The sequence below is a fragment of the Syzygium oleosum genome, unplaced genomic scaffold (genome assembly GCF_021117445.2).
Source record: "Syzygium oleosum isolate NSW1041296 unplaced genomic scaffold, Sole_v2.1 Sole_v2.49, whole genome shotgun sequence".
NCBI lineage: Eukaryota > Viridiplantae > Streptophyta > Magnoliopsida > Myrtales > Myrtaceae > Syzygium > Syzygium oleosum.
Genome location: NW_026607533.1, coordinates 968,663 through 996,542, shown reverse-complemented (window position 1 = coordinate 996,542; position 27,880 = coordinate 968,663). Strand labels below are relative to the sequence as shown.

The 27,880-nt window shown below is 41.0% G+C and overlaps 1 protein-coding gene across 1 annotated transcript; it reads left to right on the top strand.

Moving 5' to 3' along the window:
* The first annotated feature begins 17 nt into the window (after positions 1-17).
* On the top strand, positions 18-27,880 carry LOC115665789 (ubiquitin C-terminal hydrolase 12-like). Its single transcript, XM_056306990.1, has 6 exons — positions 18-210; positions 381-510; positions 783-952; positions 1,037-1,146; positions 7,571-7,749; positions 27,486-27,880. Exons 1-5 carry the CDS (start codon positions 18-20, stop codon positions 7,676-7,678), a joined length of 711 nt encoding a protein of 236 aa, XP_056162965.1. The 3' UTR covers positions 7,679-7,749; positions 27,486-27,880.

Sequence of the window (27,880 nt, the reverse complement as noted above, 5' to 3'; positions counted from 1 at the left end):
TCGGGATTACGATGCAAATGGGGGCAAGGTTGAGAAACAAAATAAGAAAAAACAGTCTTTCTTCTTCCACACCTCTCCCGCCACCAAAGACCATCAGAGCCATCAAGCATCATCTGTACCGTAGCTACTTGAAGCACCATACGATTCCAAAGAGAAAAAGAACAGCAACGGATTCAAATGCCGCTGAAGTGGGCGGCGACGAACAGGATGGTACCATTTCCCCCTTTGGGTTTCTCCCAAGAACTGCAAACCAAGGAAGAACTCGTGGAAATTTATTGCGTGACGATGTGTCTATTGATCTTCTTCAGTTGATCCCTTTTGTCAGTTTCTGCGGTTGTTGTTTCACTGTTTGTGATTTTGGGGGGGTATTAACTGAGCAGAGATAACTACGGAGACCAGAGAGATCTTGCCGGCGCATTATGTGCTCAAGATCGAGTCTTTCTCTCAATTATCAAGGGACGGCATCACCATGTATGAGACAAACGAGTTCAGAGTTGGCGACCAGAAGTGGTATATCTATAATGTCTCTTCGAGTCTTCTTGGTTTTATTGTTTCTTGGCATTGACAGCGTAAGATTGTGGCAGCAACACGATTACTAATTATGCATAGTGTTGCGGTCCTTCGTTGAAAGTAACAGAGGCTCCAATTGTGTTCGGTGAGGATGGAAAGTTTGCTCAAACGTCACAAAATTGAAGAATGGACTAATCTATCGTTACTCAGCTCGTGGCAGATACTCTTCGTGGGTATATGCTTCTCGAATCTGATGTTTTGTCATTGTGTAGGAAATTGATTCTCTATCCTAATGGAGACAAGAGCAAGAAGGGAGAAGATCACGTGTCCCTATATCTGGCTGTTTCTGAGGCCAATCCTCTGAAGGTTGGCTGGGAGATAAATGCAACTGTTAGGTTCTTCGTGTTCGATCAAATTCGCGATGAATATTTGGTAAAAGAAGGTACGTTTGTTCCCTAAATCTTTATAAAGAAAAAGTGATCTACACCTTTGGTTGCCTGGAGAACTCTTGCTTTATATGTTGCAGGGAAAAACAGGAGGTTTCATGCAATGAAGTCCAAATGGGGCATTCCAAGATTTATGCCGCTAAAAACTTTCGCCGATCCGTCAAACGGCTACCTTGTTGATGACACTTGTGTTGGGATTTTGGCATCTAAATCCTATAGAATTGAATGACAAGTGTGTGGTTGAAAGTGTCCCACATTGAATAGAAGAGAGATGGGAGATGGGTTCAAATAGTTGAGCCTCACAAATGGGTTTGGGCCCCAAGGGGTACCCCACTTTTGTGGAAGAGAGAGGACCTACGCCAAGCTAGGTCTGTCCCCCCGCCGCCGTCCGTTCGGTCGGTTCGGTTCGGTTCCGGGTCCACCCTCTATCGGTTTTTATTTTTTCCGAATAGACACATTGTTTAGAATTTATTTATTTATTTATTTTTGGACAAACAAACATGTTTGTTCGTGAGGTTCGGTTCGCCCGAACGAAAATCGAAGCCCTCCGCGACTGTTCACGAACCTAACCGGTTCAAGTGAACCTTCACTGCTGTTCACGAACCCTTGTAACTCTTCATTTTCGCCACTAAGATATGACAGAACAGTTAGTTCGGAAAGTGACTCTTCGTGGCTTTTTATATATTCCCGCGAGACATTTTCCCGACGCACTCTAGACATTTTTCACTTCATCATTTTGTGCAATTGTTCTGCAAAATTGCGTTCGAAGGAGTCCTCCGGATACGTACCGCTTCGGAGGAACGAGATCCGTTCTATCCTGGGAGACGATTGTCCAATATCCTCGGGTACTGATTGAGGGGTCAAATTCGTCTTAAGGATACGACGTTTTTTCTTTGGGCTCGGATCAACATTTTGCTTGTTTGTTTGCACTGCTTTCAGGTTAGTTTCCTTGACATTTGATTTCAATTTCTAGTATGCGAACATAGCTGACAACAATCTTAAGACGAATTTACTTCGGTTCTGTTCGTATATTCTTATGCGTTGTTCATTGAGCTTTTCTATCGAATATCAGATTGCCGTTTCTTTAATTTGAACTTTTGTATAGTTCGTATGTTCCTTGTCATAGTCGTATAGAATACGATTCTGTTTGTACATTCTGGTCACACATTCTGTTCGTTAACAAATTTTTCGTTCTGTTCATATTAGAAATTTTCAATTCTGTTCGTGAACAAATTTTTCATTTCTGTTCGTATTGAAATTCTCAATTCTGTTCATGACCAATCGATTCTGTTCGTAGTCATATATTTCCGATTCTGTTCGTGAATATGTTCTGTGTTTATATTTCAGAAATGGCTTCGGCTTCGACTCCGGTTAATCCTATTCCGAATCACGGAGAAAAGCCAGAAAAGTTCAATGGTACGGATTTCAAGAGATGGCAACAAAAGATGTTGTTCTATCTCACGACCTTGAACTTGGCTAGATTCCTCAATGAGGATGGTCCTAAATTGGACGTTGGAGAGACAAATAAAGAAAAGCTTGCTGCTGTGGATGCATGGAATCATTCTGACTTCCTGTGTCGCAACTATGTCCTCAACGGTCTGGACAATACTCTCTATAACGTATATAGTCCGCTAAAAACGGCTAAAGAGTTATGGGATAGTCTGGACAAGAAATACAAAACCGAAGATGCCGGATTGAAGAAATTCATTGTCGGTAAATTTCTGGACTTCAAGATGGTTGATTCAAAGACCGTCTTAAGTCAGGTTCAAGAGCTTCAAGTGATTATGCATGATATTCATGCTGAAGGAATGACTCTAAGTGAGACATTTCAAGTGGCTGCATTCATTGAAAAATTGCACCATCCTGGAGAGATTTCAAAAATTATCTCAAACACAAGAGAAATGAGTTGTCACTTGAAGACTTAATTGTTCGGTTGAGGATTGAGGAAGACAATAGGAATTCCGAGAAGAAAGTTGGCAGCAATCTGGCGGTCTCAAGGGCCAATGTTGTTGAAGAAGGATCAAAACCCAACAAGAAGAGGAAAATGCCTAGCAAGTCCGGAGAGGGATTCACCCAAGGCCCGAAGAAGTTCGTTGGCAAGTGCTTCAACTGTGGCAAGTCTGGATATCGAGCCAAAGACTGCAGAGCCAAGAAAAGACAGAAAACTCAGGCTAATGTGGTGGAAGAAATTTCCAATGGTGTTGATGATATCAATTTAACTGCTATGATATCCGAGTGTAATATGGTGGGAAACCCCAAGGAGTGGTGGATTGATACTGGAGCAACTCGTCATATCTGTGCAAACAGATCGATGTTCTCGACCTACACAACTGTGGGGGGTGATGAAAAACTTTATATGGGTAATTCATCAACTTCTAAGGTTGAAGGTCTCGGAAAGATTGCTCTAAAGATGACATCTGGAAAGATTGTGACACTAAATAATGTTCTGCATGTGCCAGATGTTCGTAAGAATTTAGTGTCTGGATCTCTCCTTAGCAAGAATGGCTTCAAGTTGGTGTTTGTGTCTGATAAGTTTGTACTCTCCAAGAATGAGATGTATGTAGGAAATGGTTACCTTAGTGATGGTCTTTTCAAGTTGAATGTAATGACTGTTGTACCCAATGATATTATGAATAAAGTTGTTTCTGTTTATGTGCTTGAGTATCCTAATTTATGGCATGCTAGATTAGGACACGTTAACTATAAGTCGATAAGAAATTAATGAATATGGGACTGTTGCCGAAATTTGATTGTTCAAGTGAGAAATGCCAAGTGTGTGTTGAATCTAAATTTTCTAAGCCTCCTTTTCATTCTGTAGACAATAGAGACTCAGAACCTTTAGATTTGATACACACAGATATATGCGATATGAAATCAATACCGTCAAGAGGTGGTAATAAGTATTTTATCACATTTATAGATGACTGCTCGAGGTATTATTATGTTTATTTGCTTAGTAGCAAAGATGAGGCTGTGAATGCTTTTAGAATTTATAAGTCCGAAGTTGAAACTCAGTTGAATAAGAAAGTTAAAATGATAAGAAGTGACAGAGGAGGTGAATATGAATTTCCTTTTGAGGAAATTTGTACTGAGTTTGGTATCGTTCACCAAATGACTCCTCCTTATACGCCGCAATCTAATGGAGTGGTGGAAAGGAAACACCGATCTTTAAAGGAAACAATGAATGCATTGTTGAATAGTTCCGGTTTACCACAGAATTTGTGGGGGGAAGCTGTTTTGACGGCGAATTTTATTTTAAATAGAGTACCTCACAGAAAGACACAACAAACTCCTTATGAGAAATGGAAAGGCAGAATGCCTAACTTGAATTATCTCAAAGTGTGGGGGTGTTTGGCTAAAGTTGCGGTTCCTAAGCCTAAAAAGGTTAAGATAGGACCAAAGACTGTTGACTGTGTCTTTATTGGATATGCTCAGAATAGCAATGCATATCGTTTTCTTGTTCACAAGTCAGAGATCCCAGATATACATGTTAATATGATCATTGAATCAAGGGACGCTTCGTTCTTTGAAAATATATTTCCGTATAACATAGTATATGAGCCAATTGATAATAACAAGAGGCCTCGAGATACTATATCTAGAAGTGATCCAATGGAGGATGAACCTAGACGTAGTAAAAGACAAAGGACTTCCACGTCTTTTGGACCTGATTTTTTAACGTATCTGTTAGAGAATGAGCCTCGGACATTCAAAGAAGCTGTGACTTCGCCAGAAGCCGTGACTTTGCCAGAAGCCTCGTTCTGGAAAGAAGCTATCAATAGTGAAGTTGAATCCATATTGTCAAACCATACATGGGAATTGGTTGACCTTCCTCCTGGTAATAAACCACTACAATGTAAGTGGATTTTCAAGAGGAAAATGAAAGCGGATGGTGCTATTGATAAATATAAGGCTAGGCTTGTAGTAAAAGGATACAAGCAACGAGAAGGTCTTGATTATTTTGATACTTATTCACCTGTTACTAGAATTACATCTATAAGGATGCTAATTGCCATAGCAGCGGTGTATAAGCTTGAAATCCATCAAATGGATGTTAAGACGGCCTTCTTAAACGGGGATTTGGAAGAAGAAATATATTTGGAACAACCCGAAGGGTTCATTGTTCCAGGACAAGAGAAGAAAGTATGTCGGCTTATCAAGTCACTCTATGGATTGAAACAAGCACCGAAACAATGGCATGCTAAATTCGACCAAGTTATGTTGTCGAATGATTTTAAGATTAATGAGTGTGATAAATGTGTATATGTTAAGAACACTCATAATGGTTTTGCCATTTTGTGCTTATATGTAGACGGCATGCTTATAATGGGCAGCAATAGTGAGGTTGTTAATGCGACCAAACGCATGCTCACAAGTAAATTTGATATGAAAGATATGCGGGTTGCATATGTTATTTTAGGAGTTAAAATCCATAAGACATCTGGAGGATTAGCTCTATCACAATCCCATTATATCGAGACGATTCTTGGAAAGTACAAGAATATAGATATTGTACTGGTAAAGACTCCGATAGATGTTAATTTACATCTTTCAAAGAATACTGGTGAAAGTAAGGCTCAAAATGAGTATGCTAGTATACTAGGCAGTTTAATGTATGTCATGAACTGTACTAGGCCGAACATAGCTTGTGCGGTTAGCAAGCTAAGTCGATTTACAGTTAGTCCAAATGAAAATCATTGGAAAGCTATGAAACGTTTATTGGGCTACTTAAAGCATACTCAAGATTATGCTTTGCATTACACAGAATATCCAGTGGTACTTGAAGGATATTGTGATGCAAATTGGATAATCGGCACTAAAGACACAAAATCGACAAGTGGATATGTATTCACACTTGGAGGAGCGGCAGTGTCTTGGAAATCATCCAAACAAACTTGTATTGCTAGATCCACTATGGAATCAAAATTTATTGCTTTGGATAAAGCCGGTGAAGAAGTAGAGTGGCTTCGAAATTTCTTGGAAGATATTCCTAATTGGCCTAAACCAGTGCCCGCTGTTTGTATACATTGTGATAGTCAAGCGGCAATAGGAAGGGCAAGGAATGTCATGTATAACGGTAAGTCTCGACACATATGTCGAAGACATGACACAATAAGACAACTTCTTTCTAGTAGAATTATCACCATTGACCATGTGAAGTCAAAAGATAATGTTGCGGATCCATTGACAAAAGGCCTAACTAGAGAGATGGTTGCGAAAACATCAAGGGGAATGGGTTTAAGGCCTATAAACAAGTCATCATAGCGGAAACCCTTCCTAGTTGACTGGAGATTCCAAGATCTAGGTTCAAAGGGACAACTAAGTTATGAAGACAAAGTAGAGATCTTGTCAAATTTTTTTACTCATTCCCGGATGAAGACAAAGATTAATATGTAAAGGTTAAGCAAAAGCTTTTAATGATTCTGACTTGAGTATGTGATATACTATATGTTCAGAAATCACCTATGTGAGTGTGAAGTGAGGGCCGCTTCTGTGAGAATTGAAAATGCCGAATTCTCTAAAACACTCATGAGACCAGGCGCTGTTCATGGCCAAAACGAACACAACAGTGAGAACCAATTTTGTTCGAGAAACAGTTGTGTGATTTCTATTGTCTAGGCTTACACCAAAGGTCGACAGTTCAAAGACATCAAGTCTACTGATTGACTGAGTAAGTCCGATAGGTTTCACTAAGGAAAGTTCAAAGTCTCAGACTACTTATCCTGATGCAACGTTTTCTCATGGAATAATCGCACTTTGCATCTCACGCATACACGAAGAGTCATGATATCAAAACTTTTCATTTATATGGGGGATTGTTGGGATTTTGGCATCTAAATCCCATAGAATTGAATGACAAGTGTGTGGTTGAAAGTGTCCCAAATTGAATAGAAGAGAGATGGGAGATGGGTTCAAATAGTTGAGCCTCACAAATGGGTTTGGGCCTCAAGGGGTACCCCACTTTTGTGGAAGAGAGAGGACCTACGCCAAGCTAGGTCGGTCCCGCCGCCGCCGTCCGTTCGGTCGGTTCGGTTCGGTTCCGGGTCCACTCTCTATCGGTTTTTATTTTTTCCGAACAGACACATTATTTAGAATTTATTTATTTATTTATTTTTGGACAAACAAACATGTCTGTTCGTGAGGTTCGGTTCGCCCGAACGAAAATCGAAGTCCTTCGCGACTGTTCACGAACCTAACCGGTTCAAGTGAACCTTCGCTGCTGTTCACGAACCCTTCTAACTCTTCATTTTCGCCACTAAGATATGACAGAACAGTTAGTTCGGAAAGTGACTCTTCGTGGCATTTTATATATTCCCGCGAGACATTTTCCCGACGCACTCTAGACATTTTTCACTTCATCATTTTGTGCGATTGTTCTGCAAAATTGCGTTCGAAGGAGTCCTCCGGATACGTACCGCTTCGGAGGAACGAGATCCGTTCTATCCTGGGAGACGATTGTCCAATATCCTCGGGTACTAATTGAGGGGCCAAATTCGTCTTAAGGACACGACGTTATTTCGTTGGGCTCGGATCAACATTTTGCTTATTTGTTTGCACTGCTTTCAGGTTAGTTTCCTTGACATTTGATTTCAATTTCTAGTATGCGAACATAGCCGACAACAACTTGTGTGTTCGGAGCGGAGGTTTATGTCGTCAAAAGTTTAGGTCTGGGTGAAAGCTTGACACTAAAGGCGAGTCCGGAGTCTGTTAGTCACGAATGATAGATATCAAACTTCTCTACTTTGGTGAATGATTGCTACTCTAAAGTTTTCACTGCGGGGAATCACAACTGGTAGCTCTTATATTACCCGTAGCTTCTTTTCTTTTTTGCTTTTGTATATTCCTTTTTTTGTGATTTTTTATCGTTGCTTGGTTGCGTTTCTCCTTGTGTTCAGGAGGTTAAATCTATTTCCAAGGGGTGAGGAGGGGCATAACAGGGACAAAAACCTTTCGGTGTATCTATTTTCAGTAGATTCAGGTGAGCTGAAAATCAGAGCCACTTGTACCATTCGGTTAAAAGGGAAGGCTGGCAAGACTTATCCGCCGATGGCAGGTAACTGCTGATCTAAAATGGATGGCGAGCACAAAATCTTTAGCTAAGCTTAATTAGATCAAAATGAATGGAAAGATAGCTGGAATGTCGATCATAATGAAACATGTTATAGTTCTGATCCTCTTTTCTCACTGTGGCGTAATCACACCATAAACTCTTCATGCCCAAACAGAAAGTCCAGAGTAATTCCAATTTCGATCATACGATGAGCTTCTTTCTCCCCACGGTGCACCGATTTGTTAGTGTAGTCCGTATGGTTAGAAACCGCTGAAATCTCCCATATTTCCCAACTGTAATTTGCTGCTCTCTTGCTTTGGCTTTGCTACTTTGCAGCTTTTACTACATGGTTCAGTAGCTCCATCAAGTACTGGGGTTGGCCGTCTTTCGTGCCTCTGGAAACGGTTCGGGAATGCCTGACCGATGATGATTCATGTGTCATTGAGGCCGAAGTCACGGTGCACAGCACAGTTAGCAAATTGCCATGACAGCAAATATATGTACCGTATGTTTTCATAAACAGACAATCAAAGACACTTGAGGTATACTGCACCTTACCCGACTCGTTTCGGGTTCTTTTATCGCACTTTTCTTTTATCGCATTAGAGTGACGTGAGGTTTTGATTTTAGCTCATGGGGATCATGTCCCGGGACTTATGGCAAGCCACGTAATATTTTTTGCCCAACTTGTATCAAGTTTACATTTTGTACTTTACTCGTCTTTTTTTTTTTTAACTCATTGATGTGTTGTTTTGAATTCCTTATATGATTTTCATGTTTGGATTTCTTTAGGAGCAACTCAAATTGAATAACCATGCATGAACACTTAGCGGAAAGAGCTTTAGGATTCCATAATTTGACAAGACCTCACAAACAACTTTGTAGGCAAACCAATCGAGTTTAGGTACTGAAATGGCACTAATTCGATTATTTGTGTAATCAAGTCTCCGGACGTAGGAGCTCTGGTTCGTATGAAGTAAAACGTACTCCAATGTTCCACTTGGCTCTTAACCAACCCCAATAAGTAGTGGTGACTTTCTTATAGGATAGAATCCTATCTTTAGATCAATTGAATCTGAATTTCTTAAGCGAGATAAGGATTAGGGAGAACCCACACAGAACAAGATTGAGCAAACATCGAGTGGAGGTGATGCTAGTTCAAGCTCGATAAATTGCTAAACTCGCTCTCCCGAACCCGGCTTCGGGAGGGTCGCGATAGTGTTCATGCAATAAGTTCTCTGCAGGCATCTCTGCCTCTAGTCGGGTTCTCGAAGACATTATCATAAATATTGTCGATACTCCTTATTGAACAAGTTGCAACAGATAGCACTTTCGACCTGAGTCTCCACATGGCAGAGCGGAAAGTGCCACTACAAAAAAACATGTTTTTTGCGACGGATTTTGCGACAAAAAAATCGCAAAAATCCGTCGCAAATCGTTTTTGCGACGAATTTAGCGACGGAAAAAATTCCGTCGCTACTAGGTCGTCGCAAATTTTTGCGACGGAAAAAAAATTCGTCGCAAATAATTCGTCGCAAACTAGCCACGAACACTATCCGTCGCAAAGTTCGTCGCAAAATTCGTCGCAAATTTCGTCGCAAAATCCGTCGCAAAATCCGTCGCAAAATGTATTGGATGGAAATTAGGCACGAACTTGATTCGTCGCAAATTAGCCACGAACTGTAATGGTCGCAAAATTCGTATATAAATATTCATCGCAAATTTTACAGCATTTCGGCCGTCAAATCTTGTCCATATCAATTGCTACGCATTAATGAACATCATGTAATACATTGAAAACAATCAAAGGACACGAGAAAACCATAGATTCCGCTTCAGAAACAGAAAACGAACAAACCAGACACAATGCCATATAATTGAAAAATGTAACTGAAGGAAAGATGCTAGTCCGCAAAACATAATGATATATGCAAAGTTGCAAAGCCTGACACGATAATATTTGATATCAAATCTTATAATACATTCAAAACATTCATAGGAGGCGGGACAACCATAGATTCTGCTTAGAAAACGAAAAATCGACAAACCAGACACAAGATTGGGCAGCTGTGGTACTCGGCAGGACACCAAAAGCAGTCACTTTTGTCGACACCTGATGAAATGTAGATACATAAATAAAGATATTCAATCAGTCAAGAATATAAAAGAAGTGCTTATGCATGGATGTGGAACTAGGTATAAAAAAACAAGTAAGAGGGTTAACAAAAAAACGTTTCAGGACGAACATCAATGTTCTTACATATGAGTATGAGTCAACTTTGACATCCACTGTAGTTTTTTCACCCTTGTAAACCGTATTTCTGTCACATAGGAAAAATTAGATCGTTGAACCTGTCAGTAAGAAAGTTGTGCACAAAAAGTAATTGTAGGGCATGAACAAATTGGGTGAAACTGCACTTATGTCATATAAGATTGTGAAGCAAGCTTACCCCCGATTTTGGCAATTTTAACTAGAAATGACCGAGAAAATCATCAGCATCATCATCAATGTCAGCATCATTGTGTCGCTCATCATTGTGCTCATCACCTATTGGATTGGCAGGGGGTACAGGAGGAACCTCACCGCGATTGATGTTGAGGTGTCGCATAACGATTTGCATTTGCTGTTTCAAGTCATTTAATTCTTTGTCCCTCTCTACAATTATATTTTTCAGTTGGTTCACTTCTTGGGTCAATTGATCGTCATGTCGTGTCCTCCTTCGACCAGTCGCATTGGATGATGAAGTTCCAGCTTGATTCGGCATGAACATCCTTGACAAGGATCCCATCCCAAATATTTTTCCTTTTTTCACCCCACCCGTTGCCTCCACCCATAATGGCATACTGTCAACTGCTAGCTCAGACGCACTTGCAGAACCATCACTACCACTAGCATTGCCCATTAAAAGTTCATCATATTTTTCCTACATTAACAATATAGATGAAAATAAAATAACTTCATATATATATATATATATATACCATAAATATTAAAAGCATTCACGGTTTTCATTCTAGTTTTCATAAAGCCCAAAGTATAACCTTACATACCTTGATAGCTTTTGCTCGATCGCAAATCCACGTCTTATCTTTCTTTTGAAATGTGCGTTCAAATGTAGCTGCAAATGTCGGTTCCGTCCCCAATTCTTGTGCCTACAAAATGTAAACATGAGTAATTGAATTAAATTAACTTATAACTTATTTAACAGACTTACTAGTCGTTTGCGATGCTCCCCAATGTTGATACAGCCCTCAACATATGTGGCAGACCCTTCACTAGAACTGGAAGATCGATTCTTTTTATTCTGCTGACTGACTTGCTGACTCTTCTCAGTTTCCCAAATTCTGTTAATTTCTGCCCAATTGTCAGCTGTAATGAAAGCCGGCTTCACTTTCCTGCTCTTCGCTCTATTCATCACATTTCGTATGTGATCACTGACTTTCTTCTGAAAAATTCTTCTCACTTCATTCTCTTGCTGGTCATCCCACCTGAACTTCCGCTGCAATCATTACAAGCAAAACTGAAAGTTATTATGATGGTCACATATCCATTACCATGCACCAGACAATTCGGCGATAGACTTTGTTAAGTTCATATCGGGGAAAATATCTGGTCCCTTTAGTACCGAAAAGTAAAGAGCTGTTATGGTCCCTTTACATCATTCTTGACCATCAATATACTACACCGAACTTAGTTGGTAAGAAAATAGAATATCTAAAACTTACCTTGAACTCATTTCACCACAAATCTTTCACCTCTTGTGGAACACTTCTATAATTGACATGCTCCCACATCCAATAGTTTTTGACTATTTTATTCAGTTCCCTCACAACAAACGTAGCATCCATGAATCTGCAAACATACGGATATTGTGCAACATCGACAATTCAGTTGACATCCATATCGAAAGCCATAAATATTACATATATTAAAAAAAAATTGAAGTACTTACGAATCTCCAAATGGGCATATCAGGAATCGGTTATCTTCTTCACCTTCATTTCCGTCATTATGCGAATGTTGCGCTGAATAATAAGGTGGAACGGAAGGAGAGGGAGCCAAAGGAGATGGAACTGGAGGAGATTGAGTTGGCATGTGGCCAAGTCCCATAACATATTCTTGAGCATTGGAGGAAGGACCAACGTGTCCATATTGTCCATCAGCATATTGTGGTTGCGGGTTAGATGAATCGACAGGAGACGAGGAAAGGGCTGGGGACGACCCCGTTGAAGAGGCTAGTCTTCTATGCATGTAACCTCCACGTTTATACTGACAAGTAGGAATTTTAGACAAATATGTAAAAAAATATGAACACGTATTACGGACACATAATGACGTACATGACGAAGCTTATCATTTTGGTTGACAAGCAGAAAATGTTCCCTCTTAATTAGCCAATACCGAGTGTTTATGACGTGCAATTACCTACGAACAAATATACTATGAATCGCACTCAATTTGATATCAAACATCAATATATGAGCACGATATGCCATGGTAAACCGACATTAGCCATAATTAACCACACAATCCACTTTCAAACCACACAATAATTCATCAAGTACAAGAACAACCATGAAACATCAATTTCAGCCACATGATCTTCGTTCTCGGCCACACGATCATCAATCAAAGTGGCTGGCCGCAGGCATTATAAGCCATTAATTTTTTGGGCATCTAAAAAAATTTAAATTTCACTCAAAGTGGGTAGCCACAGGTATTCTAAGACATTATGTAAAGTTTTGAAATTTTGTTATTTCATTATTTTTTAATTTTTTTGGGCACCTAAAAAAATGTAAATTTCACTAAAAGTGGGTGGTCACATGTATTATAAGCCATTCTGTGAATTTTTCAAATTTTTGATTTTTTTACTTTTTTTTGGGTACATAAAAAAATTGAAATTTCACTCAAAGTGGCTGGCCACAAGTATTCTAAGCCATTCCGTGAAGTTTTATAATAAAATTAATTTTATTATTTTTGCAATTTTTTGGGCACCTAAAAATGTATAAATGTCACTTATGTGTGTGGCCATGGGTATTCTAAGCCATTATGTAAAGTTTTGAAATTTTTTTTTTGCATTTTTTAATTTTTTTGGCGACATAAAAAAAAATTAAATTTCACTCAAAGTGGGTGGCCACAGGTATTATAAGCAATTCTGTGAAGTTTTCAAAATTTTTAAATATTTAATTTTTTTTTTGCCACCTAAAAAAATTATTTTTCAATCAAAGTCGATGGCCACATGTATTCTAAGCCATTCTGTGAAGTTTTGCAATTGTTTATTTTATTATTATTTTTACATTTTTTGTGCACCTAAACAATTTACAATTTCTCTCAAAATGGGTAGCCAAAGGTATTTTAAGCTATTTTATAATTTTTTGAAAATTTTGAATTTTTTATTATTATTCCATTTTCGGACACCTAAAAAAAATTAAATTTCACTCAAATTGGGTGGCCACAGTTATTTTTTGCCATTTTGTGATATTTTGAAATTTTGGCTTTTTTAATTTTAAAAAAATATTCACCAAATTTAATATTTTCCCAAAATATGACTTTATTAACTTTTCACGAAATTTTTCGAAATTTTTCCAAAATTGTTTGCATTTTCTGAATAAACGCTTAATCAATCACCCGATGATCATTAAACGCTTAATCGGCGATATAATGGACAAATTAATCAGTCGAACATCGATCAAAGCCACATGCAATCCTGAAATCGACCCCTAACTTAGCCAACTAATCAGACACTAAACAATCCGTAAACAAGTCCGATTAATACTCATTATAGTAGGTAGGATTTAGAGAGTTGCTTACTTGGTTCAAGGCCAAGGAAAACCCAACAATAATTAGATTTTGGCCTGGTTAATAGTGACAGCCTCGGCACGGGCGTCGGCCGGCGGCTGGGTGGTGGCGACGGCGGCGGCAGGGCGGCGGTGGCTGGGCGGCGGTTGGACTGCAGCCGAGCTGGACGGTGACGGCCTCGGGTGGCGGCGACGGCGGGCTCGGCAAGGTTGGGCGGTTGCTAGGCGGCAACGGGACCGGGGGCGGCTAGACGGCGGCGAGCCGGGCGGCGACGGCCTTGGGCGGCGGCGGGCGGCGCGACGGCGAGCTTGACGAGGCCGGGCGGCTGCGGGCGACGACGGACTAGGCGGCGGCCGAGGGGGGACTGCGAGCTCGCGAGGCCGGGGCGGCTGTTGGGCGGCGATGAACTGGGCGGCGACTGGGTGGGGACAGCAAGCTCGGCGAGGTTGGGCGGCGACGGGGAGCTCGGCGAGGCTAGGCGGCTGCTGGGCTGCGACGGTTGGTCGGCGGCTGGGCGGCGACGACGAGCTTGGCGAGGCTGGGCGACGACGGCTTCAGGCGGCTGCGAGGCGGGTAGGCGAGGCGTGCGGGCGAGCGAGGAGACGGCGAGCAGCGACCCCATGCGTAGGCAGACGAGGACGAGGACGATGGCGACGGCGATGGGGGCGATGGCGATGGCGACGGCGGCGGTGGATCAGTGCACTCGGCGAAGACAACCCGCAAGAAGACGAAGAAGAAGAAGAAGAAGAGGAGGGAGACAACAAAAATTGTTAGAGAAGAAAAGCTGATGGGAGAACGTGCGCGTGCAAGCGGGAAAGCAAATTTGCGACGAACATTTTTCGTCCATCGCAAATTTGGGAGGGAGTTTTTTTTCCCGTCCCAAATTTGCGACGGACGTTAAATAGTCCTTCGCAAATTTGGGAGGGAATTTTTTCCCGTCCCAAATTTGCGACGGACTTTTTTTGTCCGTCGCAAATTTGCGAGGGAATTTTTTTTCCCGTCCCAAATATTCGACGGACTTTTTTTGGTCCGTCGCAAATTTGCGACGGACATTATTTTGATCTGTCGCAAATTTGCGACGGACTTTGTTGTGTCCGTCGCAAATTTTCGACGGACATTATGTTGGTCCGTCGCAAATTTGCGACGGACATTATGTTGGTCGCAAATTTGCGACGGACTTTTTTGTCCGTCGCAAATTTCCGTCGGGAATTTTTTCCCGTCCCAAATTTGCAACGAACTTTGTTGTGTCGCAAATTTGCGACGGACATTATGTTGGTCCGTCGCAAATTTGCGACGGACTTTGTTGTGTTCGTCGTAAATTTGCGACGAACTTTTTTGGTCCGTCGCAAATTTGCGACGGACTTTGTTATGTCCATCGCAAATTTGCGACAGACAGTATTTGTCCGTCACAAATTTGCGACGGACATAAAAGTCCGTGGGAAATTTGCGACTTATTTTTTTCCCATCCATAATTTTGGGACAGACAATATTTTTCCGTCGCAAATTTCCAACGGATTTTTTTCGAATTCCAAAAATAAAGGACATTTTCGAATCCATCGCAAATTTTGCGACGGATTCGAACAATTGCCATGAATTTTTTGGTCCGTCAATAATTCTTCGATGTACAGTAACCACGAATAAGTTGTTGTCGTAAAATGAGCGACGAAATTAGCGACGATCCAAATCCAATGAAAAATATAATATCGCAAATGTCATCGCACGAATAATATTTGACTTGTCGTCATTTAGCGATAAATTTTCCGACGATCAATTAAATTAAAAAGAATAAGCGACAACAACAGTAACAACAACAACAATAATATTAATAACAATAACAATAATAACAAGAACAATAATAATAATTATGACAACCAAAATAACACTTGTCGCAATAATAATTACACATTATTAGTGTTTTGTCACAAAAATTTTAATCTTCGTCTTCGTCTTCATCTTCCAATTCGTCTTCCAATTCGTCTTCATCATTTGTCTCAAAATCAGATTCTGAACAGTCTTGTACATTTAATTCGCAAATTTCTGTTGGATCCACATCTATCATAGCTCCACATGGATCTCGTAAAGTTGGAATGTTATATTCCTCAGTTTCAACCGTGTTACAAACTTCCTCTTGTTGATAGGCTCTATCCTTCCAGTGTTCCTCGATTTTTCTCCGTGCTTTGATTTTACATACAGCCCACCAATCAGCTTTATCACGTTTCAAACTAGGATATGATGCATAACATACTTGAATTGCTTGTTGTGCCAAGATAAATGGTTCATATTTCATATACATTTTCTTGTAATTTATTTCAACCAAATTAAACTTCGTATGCACCTTCATTCCTTTGACGGGGTCGAACCACTTGCACTTAAATAACACAACCCGCATCATTAATCGTCCAGGGTACTCTATCTCTATGATTTCATCCAACAATCCATAAAAATCATCTTTTGAACTACCACCATTGGATGACCGAACAGACACACCACTATTCATTGTGGCTTTTCCCATTCCATATTCTTGAGTGTGAAAATTATATCCATTTATGAAATATGCTGGCCAATTCCGCACTCTTAACTGTGGACCCCATGACAGATAATATAGCAATCCTTGCTCTCCGTCTCTTGCACTGCACGTGCGGCTCAAAATAGTATGATGCAAATGTTGTTACTTCTTCCACAATATATGCATTACAAATTGAAGCTTCAACACGTGCCTTATTCTTCACTTTTTTCTTCAAATGATATAAGAATCTAGTTGTAATAGAAAGAAGTTTATCGGAACATAATATATAATAAAGTAATTTGAACTTTATTTTAAAAAAAATTTACCTCTCAAATGGATACATCCATCGAAATTGTACGGGACCTGCAACTTTGGCCTCATAAGGGAAGTGAACTAAGAGATGCTCTATCGAATCAAAAAATGATGGAGGAAATATCCTTTCTAAGTTGCAAAGAATAATTGGAATATCTCTCTCTAGTTTGTCAATGTGCGATGCTTTTAACACTGTCGAGCAAATATCAAGTAGGAAATTGCTCAACTCTGTAATGGAGCCCCAAACAAAATTCGGTAGAACTTTCTTGAAAGCTATTTGAATTAGTCTTTCCATCAATATGTGACAATCATGACTCTTCAAACCTGTCAACTTGCATTCATTCAAATCAACATATCTTCCGAGGTTCGAAGCATATCCATCAGGAAACCGCACAGATTTCAACCATTGACAAACAACTCGCATCTGCTCCTTATCCAATGTATAAACTGCTTTTGGTTTTGGTCCCCTGCTGCTTGCATCCACATCTAGTGTTGGTCGATCACAAATATCTCTCATATCTTTTCTTGCGTTCAAGTTATCTTTTGTTTTTCCGGTGACATCTATCACAGTATTTATGACATTGTCGAAAACATTCTTTTCTATGTGCATGACGTCAAGATTATGATGAATAAGATGGGCCTTCCAATATGGTAGATCCCAAAATATACTGCGTTTTGTCCACTTATGTGTACTTCCGTACGCAAAAGTCGTGTCGTGAGGGTTCTGAACAACAGTTGGAAAGTCCTGCACCCGCTCCCAAATTTGATCGCCGGTCAACCTCAATGGTGGATGTGTTTCTTTCAGTCCTATTCTTCATGAACTCTTTTTTATTCCTTCTGAATGTATGATTTATCGGTAAAAATTGTCCGTGACAGTCAAAATAGTTGGGCTTCTTTCCATGTTTAATCTAAATGACTTTGATCTCTCCAAACATATCGGACATCCTAAGATCCCAGCTGTACTCCATCCAGATAATATTCCGTAAGCTGGAAAGTCATTTATCGTCCAAAGAAGAACAGCTTTCATTACAAATGTTTGATCGGTAGAAACATCATATGTAAGGACACCTTCCTCCCATAGCCATTGTAACTCTTCAATCAATGGTTGCATATAAATATCTATTAACTTTTTTGGATTTTGCGGGCCAGGCACGATCAATGTCAAAAACATATAAGGTGTCTTCATGCACATACCAGGTGGAAGATTGTACGGCGTTAAGATAACTGGCCAACATGAATAACTTTTTCCCGATTTCCCAAATGGGGCAAATCCATCAAACACAGAGACCTAACCTCGATGTTTCGAGGCTCTATCGCAAACTCGAGGTACGTTCTATCAAAATGCTTCCATGCCTCTGCATCTGAAGGATGACACATTAGATCCTCTTCTGTTTCATGATTTGCGTGCCAAGTCATGTGTTCAACTGTGACTTGAGACGCATAAAGCCTTTGCAATCTGGGGATTAAGGGCAGATACAACATTTGCTTGCATGGTCTACGCTTCTGATTACAATCCTGCCTCCTGTTAATCTTGTACCTAGGTTGGCTACAAAATTTGCAAGATTCTGCATTTTCATCATCTCTCCAATATAACATACAACTCCTACTACATACTTACAACCGGAAGACCTAAGTTATCCACTAGCTTTTTCATATCGTAACAATCACTTGGCATGCTGTTATCACGAGGCATTGTTTCCCGCATTACTTCAACAAAAGAGTTGAAGCAATCTTGCGACACATTATGCTTTGCCTTGATATTTAACAGTCTTGCTGTCACTGATAACTTAGTATGGTTGTCACAACCTGGCCATAAAGGTTCATCTGCTGCTTTCAACACTTCCCAGAACTGATTATATGAAAAAGCTCCATTACACACATTCTCATCAAAACCCGTTACTCTTATCTCTTCCATTTGTGATGCATGACTAGTACCCACTTATTCATGTGTAGGAGTAAAACTAGTACTTGCATGGTTCGAATCTGAAACAAAATTCTGACCAGCTGCATCAATCACCATCCTCTCATATGGGTTCAATTGGTCATAATAGCTACATTCTTCCCTAACTAAAAATTGGTCACTTCTTCGATATCCTTCATCAGATATAAATGGTTCACCATGGCAAGTCCAATTATAATAATTCGGAGTAAACCCAAATCTACAAAGATGTTCTCCAACTGTATCACGCACATGAAATTTACCATTACTGCACTTTCTACACGGACACCTTAACTTATTTCCATCCATGAACTCATATTTACTACTAGCAAAGTCTAAAAATAGTTCCAACCCAGTACGAAACTCATCGGTCAATCCTTGACGTCCAGGTAAGTTCTTATTATACATCCAAGCCCTGTTTCTTTGCATTGTGTCTGTATTAAAATAAAAAAATCTCGTAAAATATTTAAAATATCATATCTACTGTTGTTAATTAAAAAAAATTATGAAAATTAAAATTTTGTTTTTCACGCAACAATTACTTGGAAATTTTAAAAAATGAAAAAATTACCATGTAAAGAAGACTTACCCAGATATTTGACTGAAATCTTGGTAGCAGAAAGTGGTCAATTTGAAGAGAATTGCAAAGTTCACTTGGATTGCGAGACCTTCAATTGGACACGTATCTAAATAAAAGCAAAATCACTTAACATTCATTTTTAAATAATTTTTTATTTTTTCCAAATTTTAAAAAAAAATTTCTTACAATTTTCTCCGGTCGCTGGTCCGGCGACCAGCTGACGCAGGTGAGGCCGCTCGGCCTCGCCATGGCCACTCGGTCCGGCTGATCCGGGCGAGGCCGAGCGGCCTCGGCCATGGCCGCCCGGTCGACCTCGCCGTCGCCCGGGCGGGCGACGGCGAGGTCGACCCGCGGCCATGGCCACCCCGCGCGGCCTCGCCGGCCATGGGTCGAGGCCAGTCAGCCTTGCCCAGATCTGGAGGAGGCCGCGCGGCCTCGCCATGGCCGCCGGTCGACCTCGCCGTCGCCCAGATCTGGGCGAGGCCGCCATGGCGGCGAGGTCGACCGGCACCTCGCCCAGGTGTGTCCGTCGCAAATTTGCGACGGACCAATTTTGTCCGTTGCAAATTTGCGACGGACGGTCTTTGTCCGTCGCAAATTGGTGACCGGTCGCCGAAACAACAAAAACGGAAAAAAATATCAATAAAAAAAAAATTCGCATCCAACGATGAATCAGAAGGACAGGACCACATTAGTTGCATGTTTAGTCACGAAATTAGCTACGATATTTACCGATGGAAAAGCTTTATCGAGATTGATTTCTGGACGCACGAATTATTGAGAGAAATGATAGAAGGAGAAGGTGAGAGAAAAGCGGGCGACCTGACGAATCACTACTGAGAGAGAGAGAGAGAGAGAAATTGACGGGTGGGGTGGGGTGCATATCAAAAAATTAATTTTCCGTCACAAATTAGCGACGAACCCTTTTTTGTCGCAAAATCCGTCGCAAATTGCGACGGATAAAATATTCGTTGCGACGGAAAATAAATCCGTCGCAAATTTGCGACGGAAAATTAGTCGTCGCAAATTTGCGATGGAACTAGCGACGAGCAACTTTCCGTCGCAAATTTGCGACGGAATTTCCGATGGAAAATAATTCCGTCGCAAGTTTGCGACGGATTTATCATGCAAGTTGTTGACAACTCGATTCATTTACACCGTGAGATATCATTGGCATATCAAAGAATACATGGATTAATGTGGCTAATTTTTCACTTGTATACCAAATCAAATCGAGCCCAACCAAAACATACCCTCTAAGACGAGTAGTTGGGACTCGTAAGTTTGTGAAACAGCGCGCATCCAAGAGATAAAATGGTTTGACTTTTGAAAGAATTTGTGGATGACAGGCCGTTTTCTAAGCAGATCCTCTGAACCCAACAAGCCAAAACTTTCCAAGCATCCATCAAAATTATGAAGGGCATAATTTCAAATCCTTGCATGGATTCCAACTCTAAAACCTAAGGTAAAGCCAATCAAAATTAGCAAATGCGTGCAGCCGTAGAGATTGGTCAAGTCGAGATATTCAAATTTCTTGTGATGTTAAATGAAAAGCACAATTAATTAGATCACTTATGACAAGATATAAAAATGGTCTTGGTAACGAATGTCTCCAGGGCATTAATTAACCATAACTTATAAAGAAATGTTTTCATTTTTAGTGCAGTGATTGTGTATAACGCAAGAAAGACGGTGCTTTGGTAAGGAGAAATTTTCTATTATTTGGATGTTTAGCAAGGGTCCATAGGGCAATGGTATCTCATTAAGAATGGCAAATCTATAAACTATCGCGACTTCTCAAGATCATGGTGCAAAAAGATAAAAGCCAAAAAGCAACACATAAAGTTTAGATTGGTACAGTAACTTTCATTTTATTTGCCCGGTCAAGAATTAATATTGGTGGGCTAGTGGGGATTAATGCAATTTCGCCTCAGCACAGGAAAAGAAAAGGAATTTGGATCGCCACATCCTTCTCTTCTTAATTTCATCACTAATTTATTTTCCCAAAAACGAAGCGACTGAATCTTGGAAAAAAGTTCGACCAACAAAAAGAATTAAAATCTTGGTCTCTTTATATATTTCTTCTTCCATTTAGTACGTAACACCGTTGACCAGAAACCATCAGGAATCATAAAAAGTTGGAAGTCCTAGAAACAGAAGAGAAAGGAAATATTCAACAGTGAAATGGATGACAAAGCTGATGATGGTATGTAGTTTTGCATTATATATAATAATGGGCGAGGCTATTTTCACCCCATACACGACTAAATACACCGCCGTTTTCACTCAAAAGACAAAATTGTCCTCCATCATTCAATCACAATTGAAAGTGGAGGGCTTGGTGGCCGCCAATCCTTCTCTTTCTCTTTATTTATTTCTATTTTTATTTAGGATCTAGTTAATATAATTATGCATTACACATGTATTGTTTTTGCTTATTGCAGGTATCTCATATATATTTAAGTCACTATATTTTCTTTTCTCTTTTTACACTTTACTCCGTCGAATAATTCTTGTCGAAAAGAGAAATTTTCAAGAAAATATATATTTAGTCTTCTAATTACCACATCAAAGAATATCTTTTTTCCTCACTATTGGCAAGATATCTCTACACAAAGCAAGTAAGACGTCATAGGAGTATCTAAGAATACACTAAAAATGTTGATACGAAAAAGTTATTCATAATGAGATATATTGATTTTTTTTTGTAATCACTTCATGGTTGATATCAATTTGGCATTTTAGAAAAAAATTATGCAATATTTTTATATTATTAAATTTCATCTTTTAAAGTTTCACCTTGGAAAATGTAACTATGATTTTATTTTGAAAAATCTTTAAAGAAGGTTCCTTGAGGTTTTTTCAAAGTTTTTCTTTTCAATAAAAATAATTTCTATGAAAGTAAAATCTAACATTAAAAAAGAAAGCATAGTGCCAGCAATAAACAAAAACAAAACGTGTGAAATTCTTAATTATAACAACTAGGTCCTAAATGAAAATTAAAAAAAAAAACTAAAAAAAGAAGAAAAGTGAATAAATTTAGGGCATGATGCCCTAAAAAACCTCCAACTTTAACTTTTGTCTCAATTTTACTTTCTGTCTCATAAAACCTTCAACTTTAGGTTATGTCTCAATACTATCATAAACTTTTTTTTCCCATAATAAATCCTCAACTCTAGATCCCGTCCCAATTATGCTAACCTTTTTTTGTCCTATGAAAAACCCTCAACTTTAGGTTTTGTCCTAATTTTACCATTCAATCTCAATTTTACCCTAAAATTTTACAGTCTTAGAAAAAACATCAAATTTTTACAAGAGTCACTAATCTACCCCATTAACCCTTCGTCCAAAATTTCTCGTTGACAACCGAGAGATAGAAAACTCCCAAGCACGAGCTGTTCGAGTGTCCGGAGCGTGAGCTCTTTGATCGTGAGAGATGGAACATTCCAAAGCATGAGATTGATGAGCGTAAAGTCACTAAGAGCGATTTTGATGGAGGATTAATGGAGAGAGATTTTGGGCTCAAGTAGAAGTTGATGATCTTTTATGAGACAAAAAAATTAGAGTGAAATTGAAACTTGACCTAAAGCTGAGATTTTTTTATAAGACAAAAAAAGTTTAGAATAAAATTGATACTGGATCTAAAGTTGAGGGTTTTTTATGAGACAAAAAAAGTTTAGGGTAGAATTAGGATATAACCTAAAGTTGAAGGTTTTTTATAAAATAAAAGGTACAAATGACATGAGAGTTAAAGTTAGAGGTTTTTTAAGATAGAATTCGCCACTTAAATTGTGATAGAATAATATGAGAATCAGCACAGACAAAAGAAGAGAACTTTGAACATGAATCGATCCAAACCACAGTTTCAGTTCTCTCTCTGCCTCGTCAATGATGATTTCCTCGGAACGAAGCGACTGATTTGGGGAAACCAAAAAAAAGCGGTCTTTTTTCTTCCATTTCTCTCACACCACTAAGGACCATCAGGATCATCAAGCATCATCTGTACTGTAGCTACTTGAAGAATTATACAATGCCAAAGAGAAAAAGAGAAGCAACGAATTCAAAGGCTGCTGCAGTGGGCGACGAACATGATGGTACCATTTCCCTCTTTGAGTATCTCCCAAAAACAAAAGAATAAAAATGAACTCGTGGAATTTTATGGCTTGACGATGCGTCTATTGGTCTTCTTCAGTTGATCTCTTTATCCCTTTCTGGGGTTATTGTTGTTTCACTGTTTGTGATTTTGCGGGGTCTTAACTGAGCAGAGATAACAACGGAGACTAGAGAGATCTCGCCGGCGCATTATGTGCTCAAGATCGAGTCTTTCTCTCTATTATCAAACGATGACATCACCATGTATGAGACAAACGAGTTCGAAGTGGGCGACCAGAAGTGGTATATCTATAATCTCTTTTTGCAAGCACAAATTCTTGTGTTACTCCATGCTCGCTGTCTTCTGGGTTTTATTGTTTCTTAACATTGACAGTGAAGATTAGGGTATATATAATGTCAGAAAAAGGCTTGAGGGTGTCTTTTAGGTTGTGTTGTTCTTTCTGATCGAATCGACATTTTAGGAGGCTCAGATGAATCTAGTGTATGCGGGTATCCAAATAATGGGGTTAAGGTGGGTTGTTTCATGCGATTATTGTGACATCTCGAATTTCGGCCCATAGTTGGGATTTATAAAACGTGTAATTCGTCAGTATGCTTATAGTAAAAATCTCGCCCGGGAACTGATCACTCCCGGTTATTATTTTAAAATTGAGATTTCGCTAGAATGAGATTACCTGGAATATGTGAAAAGTGAATTTTTAATTGAGTGCGAATTTATACTAATAAATCTCTCTCGAAATAATTTGATTTAATTAATTTGACCTTTGTCCCTTATTATATTTTAGGATTAATTTAAACCGCTAGAGCATTTTCGATTTTAAATATCGGCATTGAATCGCAATAATTATTTGAACGAAGTTTATGTTTTTCTCTCTCTTTCTCTTTCTCTCTCCCTCTCCCTCCCTCTTTCTTTCTCTCTCTCCTCCCCCTCTGCCGAGCACGATGGCCCCCCTCTCTCTCTCCTCTCTCCTCTCTGCCGCGTTGCTTCTGTGCACGCGTTTTTCCCCTCCTCTGTCAGACTCTCTCTCCTCCTCTTCTCTCTCTCTCTCTTCCTTTTTCTCTTTTTCTTCTTCTTCTTCTCTTCCTTCTCTTCCCCGACGCCATGGCTTCTGATTCTTCTTCTTCTGCTGCCCGACCTGCTTGCCGACTGGACCGCCTCGCCGCGCGCCGCCGCTGCTCGTCGGGCCGCCGCGTCGCCGTTCGGCCGTCAGGCTCCGCGCACCGCCCAGCTGCCCGTCTCCGCCCTGCCACCGCTGCCTCGCCGGGCCTCCCCTCCACCGACCAGCCCCCTCGCGCCGTGTTCATCGTGACCCGGTGCTGCTCAGTTCGCCGATCAGCCCAACTCCGCCGTCCAGCTCGCTACCGCTGTCGCGGGTCACCGTCGCCCCAGCCCTGCCCAGTCGCACGTTGCCGTCGCCCCAGCCAGATAGCTCGCGACCGCGCGTGCAGCTCGCCGGTGCTGCTCAGCCGCTTGCCGGCCGGCCCTGCGTCGCCAGCAGCAGCCGCCGTGCCGCCCCGTCGCCGCCGACCCGAGGCTCGCCATCCCCAGCTCTCTCTCTCTCCTCTCTCTCGCCACCACCACTCCGGCCGACTTCCCTCTCCCCTCCGCGTGTCGCCGTCGCCGAGCTCGTCGCCGCCGTCGCCCAGCCGGCGCCGTCTTCGCCCCCGGCCGTGCCGTCGCCGGCCAACCAGCCCAATCCAGCCCGTGGCCAAGGCGCCCAGGCCACTGACCAGCCGCTGCCCGGGCCATGGCCGAGCCCGTTGCCCACGCGTCCCGGCCGTTTGCCCGCGCCCGTGCCCGCGCTTGCCCGTGCCCAGCCGTGACCGAGAATTTTGCCCGTGGCCGAGCCCATGGCCGAGCCCCGCGCTCGTCGCGCCCTCGGCCGCGTCGAGACACCGCCGTTCCGACCGGGCCATTTCGGGCCATAGCCGATTTTTCCCGGGCCAAAAACCTAGCAAGTGACCTCCTATTCATTATTTAGGACTATGGGTATTTTTAGACTTGTTTAGGACGTGCTTGATACTAGGGTTATGAGTTAAATTAGGCGTGAGGCTAATTTGACTGATTGTGCTCAATTTGTGAATTATTGTGGCGGTAATTGTGTGGCTAATTTAGTGATTGAGATCGAGGTAAATAGCATGACTGAATTGTCGTGACGCTGGGTGAATTGGATTAATTGAATGTGTTGACTTGAATGTCGGAATCGTGAGCTTGTGATTTAAAATTGGGATGATTGTGGGTGCATATTTGTGGCTATTGTGGTGAGTCAATGATTGGCTTATCGTGGCGGTTGTGAGTGGAATTGATAGTGAATGTGACCGACTTGAAGGTCGGGTTGGTGGAATATTGTGGTGAGCATGCCTTGAGTTTGATTGGTACGACTTGTGAGAATTTCGAATTGTGTTGTGGTGCATGTGCATGAGACAAGCCCGGATTGATCGGAGGGCTACGGACTTGGGACGTGTTGGCGGCGGTCCGTGTGAAGGCATGAATGGCCGGTGTGCCAAATGGATGTGGGCTTGAGACGTGTTGACGGTGGCTCGTTAAAGGTGTGTTGGACCGGGACGTGTTTACGTCGGTCATTAGAATTGAGCCCGGATTGATCGGAGGGCTATGGACTTGGGACGTGTTGACGGCGGTCCGTGTGAAAGCATGAATGGCCGGTGTGCCAAATGGGCCCGAGGCGCGGTAGCGCGGCGGAGAATGGACCCGAGGCGCAGGGGCGCGGGTCATGAGAAAGATGTTCGGCCACGCATACGATTTGAGTGTGATTGAATTGGCTGGTTGAGCATGTGATTGAATTGGCTGGTTGAATGTGTGGTCAAATTAGTAAGATGAATTGCGTGCAAGTGTGGTTGGCGTTTGAGCAATTGCGAGGTGCTATTTAGTTACTATTACTGCATTACCATGTTATGACTAACATGCAGTGTTAGCATGGGTTCGATGGTGAGGTAAGTATAAGGATGCGATTTTATTTTATATGTTATGGGGTATATTGCATGTACGACTTGTCCGGGTACGCATTGACCTATGTGGGGGAATAGGGGTTGCTTATTGAGACTCGTTCTCACGGTTATTATATAATCATTTTCGATCCGCGACCGTGATTGATTGGAGACGCCACCAGGTTATCTCGGGGATGGAGGACGGGTCAAGTTACCTCATATTTTGTTAGCGAAGTAGGATATCCCACCACTGTTCCTTTTGATGTTGTGTATTTGAATTATTGTTTCGTGTTATTGCTACCCCTTGTTATTATTAATTGTCCGGATTGTTTTATTTCGCTTCCGCTTGCGTAATTCGTTTGGGTCGGCGACGCGTCCTGGGACGTCGCGTTCAATACGACCGTGGAAGGGATGTCGCGAGCCCGTTGGGGTTCGGGGCGTGATAATTATTGGTAAATTTCATGCGATTATCTGTAACTACACGATTGCTAATTATGCATAGTGATGCGGTCCTTCGTTGAAAGAAACAGGCTCCAATTGTGTTCGGTGAGGACAGAAAGTTTGCTCAAAGGTCTCAAAATTGAAGATCTTTTAATGGGCAAATCAGCTAACAACGGAAGCTCTTCATAGGTATATGTTTCTCGATTCTGATGTTTTGTCATTGTATAGGAGATTGATCCTCTATCCTAATGGAGACAAGAGCAAGAAGGGAGAAGATCACGTATCCCTATATCTGGCTGTTTCTGAGGCAATCCTTTGAAAGTTGGCTGGGAGACAAATGCAACTGTTACATTCTTTGTGTTTGATCAAATTCACGATGAATACTTGGTAAAAGAAGGTACGTTCTGTTCCCGAAATTTTTTTAAAGGAAAAGTGATTTACACCTTTGGTTGCTTGGAGAACTCTCACTTTATATGTTGCAGCGAAAAACCAGGAGGTTTCATATAATGAAGTCCAAATGGGGCATTCCAAGATTTATGCCGCTAAAAACTTTTGTCGATCCGTCAAACAGCTACCTTGTTGATGACACATGTGTGTTCGGGGTGGAGGTTTCTGTTGTCAAATGTTTAGGTCTGGGTGAATGCTCGACACTGAAAGCGAGTCCGAAGTCTGTTAGTCACGAATGGAAGATATCAAACTTCTCTACTTTGGTGAATGATTGCTGCTCTGAAGTATTCACAACTGGTAGCTCTCATACTACCCGTAGCTTTTTTTTGCTTTTGCATATTCCTTTTTTCTGATTTTTTTATCATTGCTTGGTTGTGTTTCTCCTTATGTTCAGGAAGTTACATCTGCATCCAAGGGGTGACATGCATAACTGGGACAAAAACCTTTCGGTGTATCTTTGTTTAATAGATTCAGGTGATCAGAAAGTCGAAGTCACTTATACCACTCGGTTAAAAAAGAACGCTGGCAGGACGCATCAGATGACGACACCAGGTAACTTCTGATCTAGAATGGATGGTGATCACAAAATCTTTAGCTAAGCGTAATTATATCAAAATGAATGGAAAGATAACTGGAATATCATTATTATGAAACATGCTATAGTTCTTATCCCGCTTTCTCGCTGTGGCATAATCACACCATATACTAAGTATTTAATCTGATTTATTTGGTTTGCCACCATTCTTCTCGAGTTTAAGATTAATACAAGCTAATTCTTCTTTTGCAGGT

Bases quoted from the DNA above. Each gene is read 5' to 3' on its own strand.
- LOC115665789 (XM_056306990.1), top strand. From the start codon at position 18: ATGGGGGCAAGGTTGAGAAACAAAATAAGAAAAAACAGTCTTTCTTCT. The intron at 211-380 runs GTACCATTTCCC...TTAACTGAGCAG, and splicing joins GGGCGGCGACGAACAGGATG to AGATAACTACGGAGACCAGA. The intron at 511-782 runs GTATATCTATAA...GTCATTGTGTAG, and splicing joins AGAGTTGGCGACCAGAAGTG to GAAATTGATTCTCTATCCTA.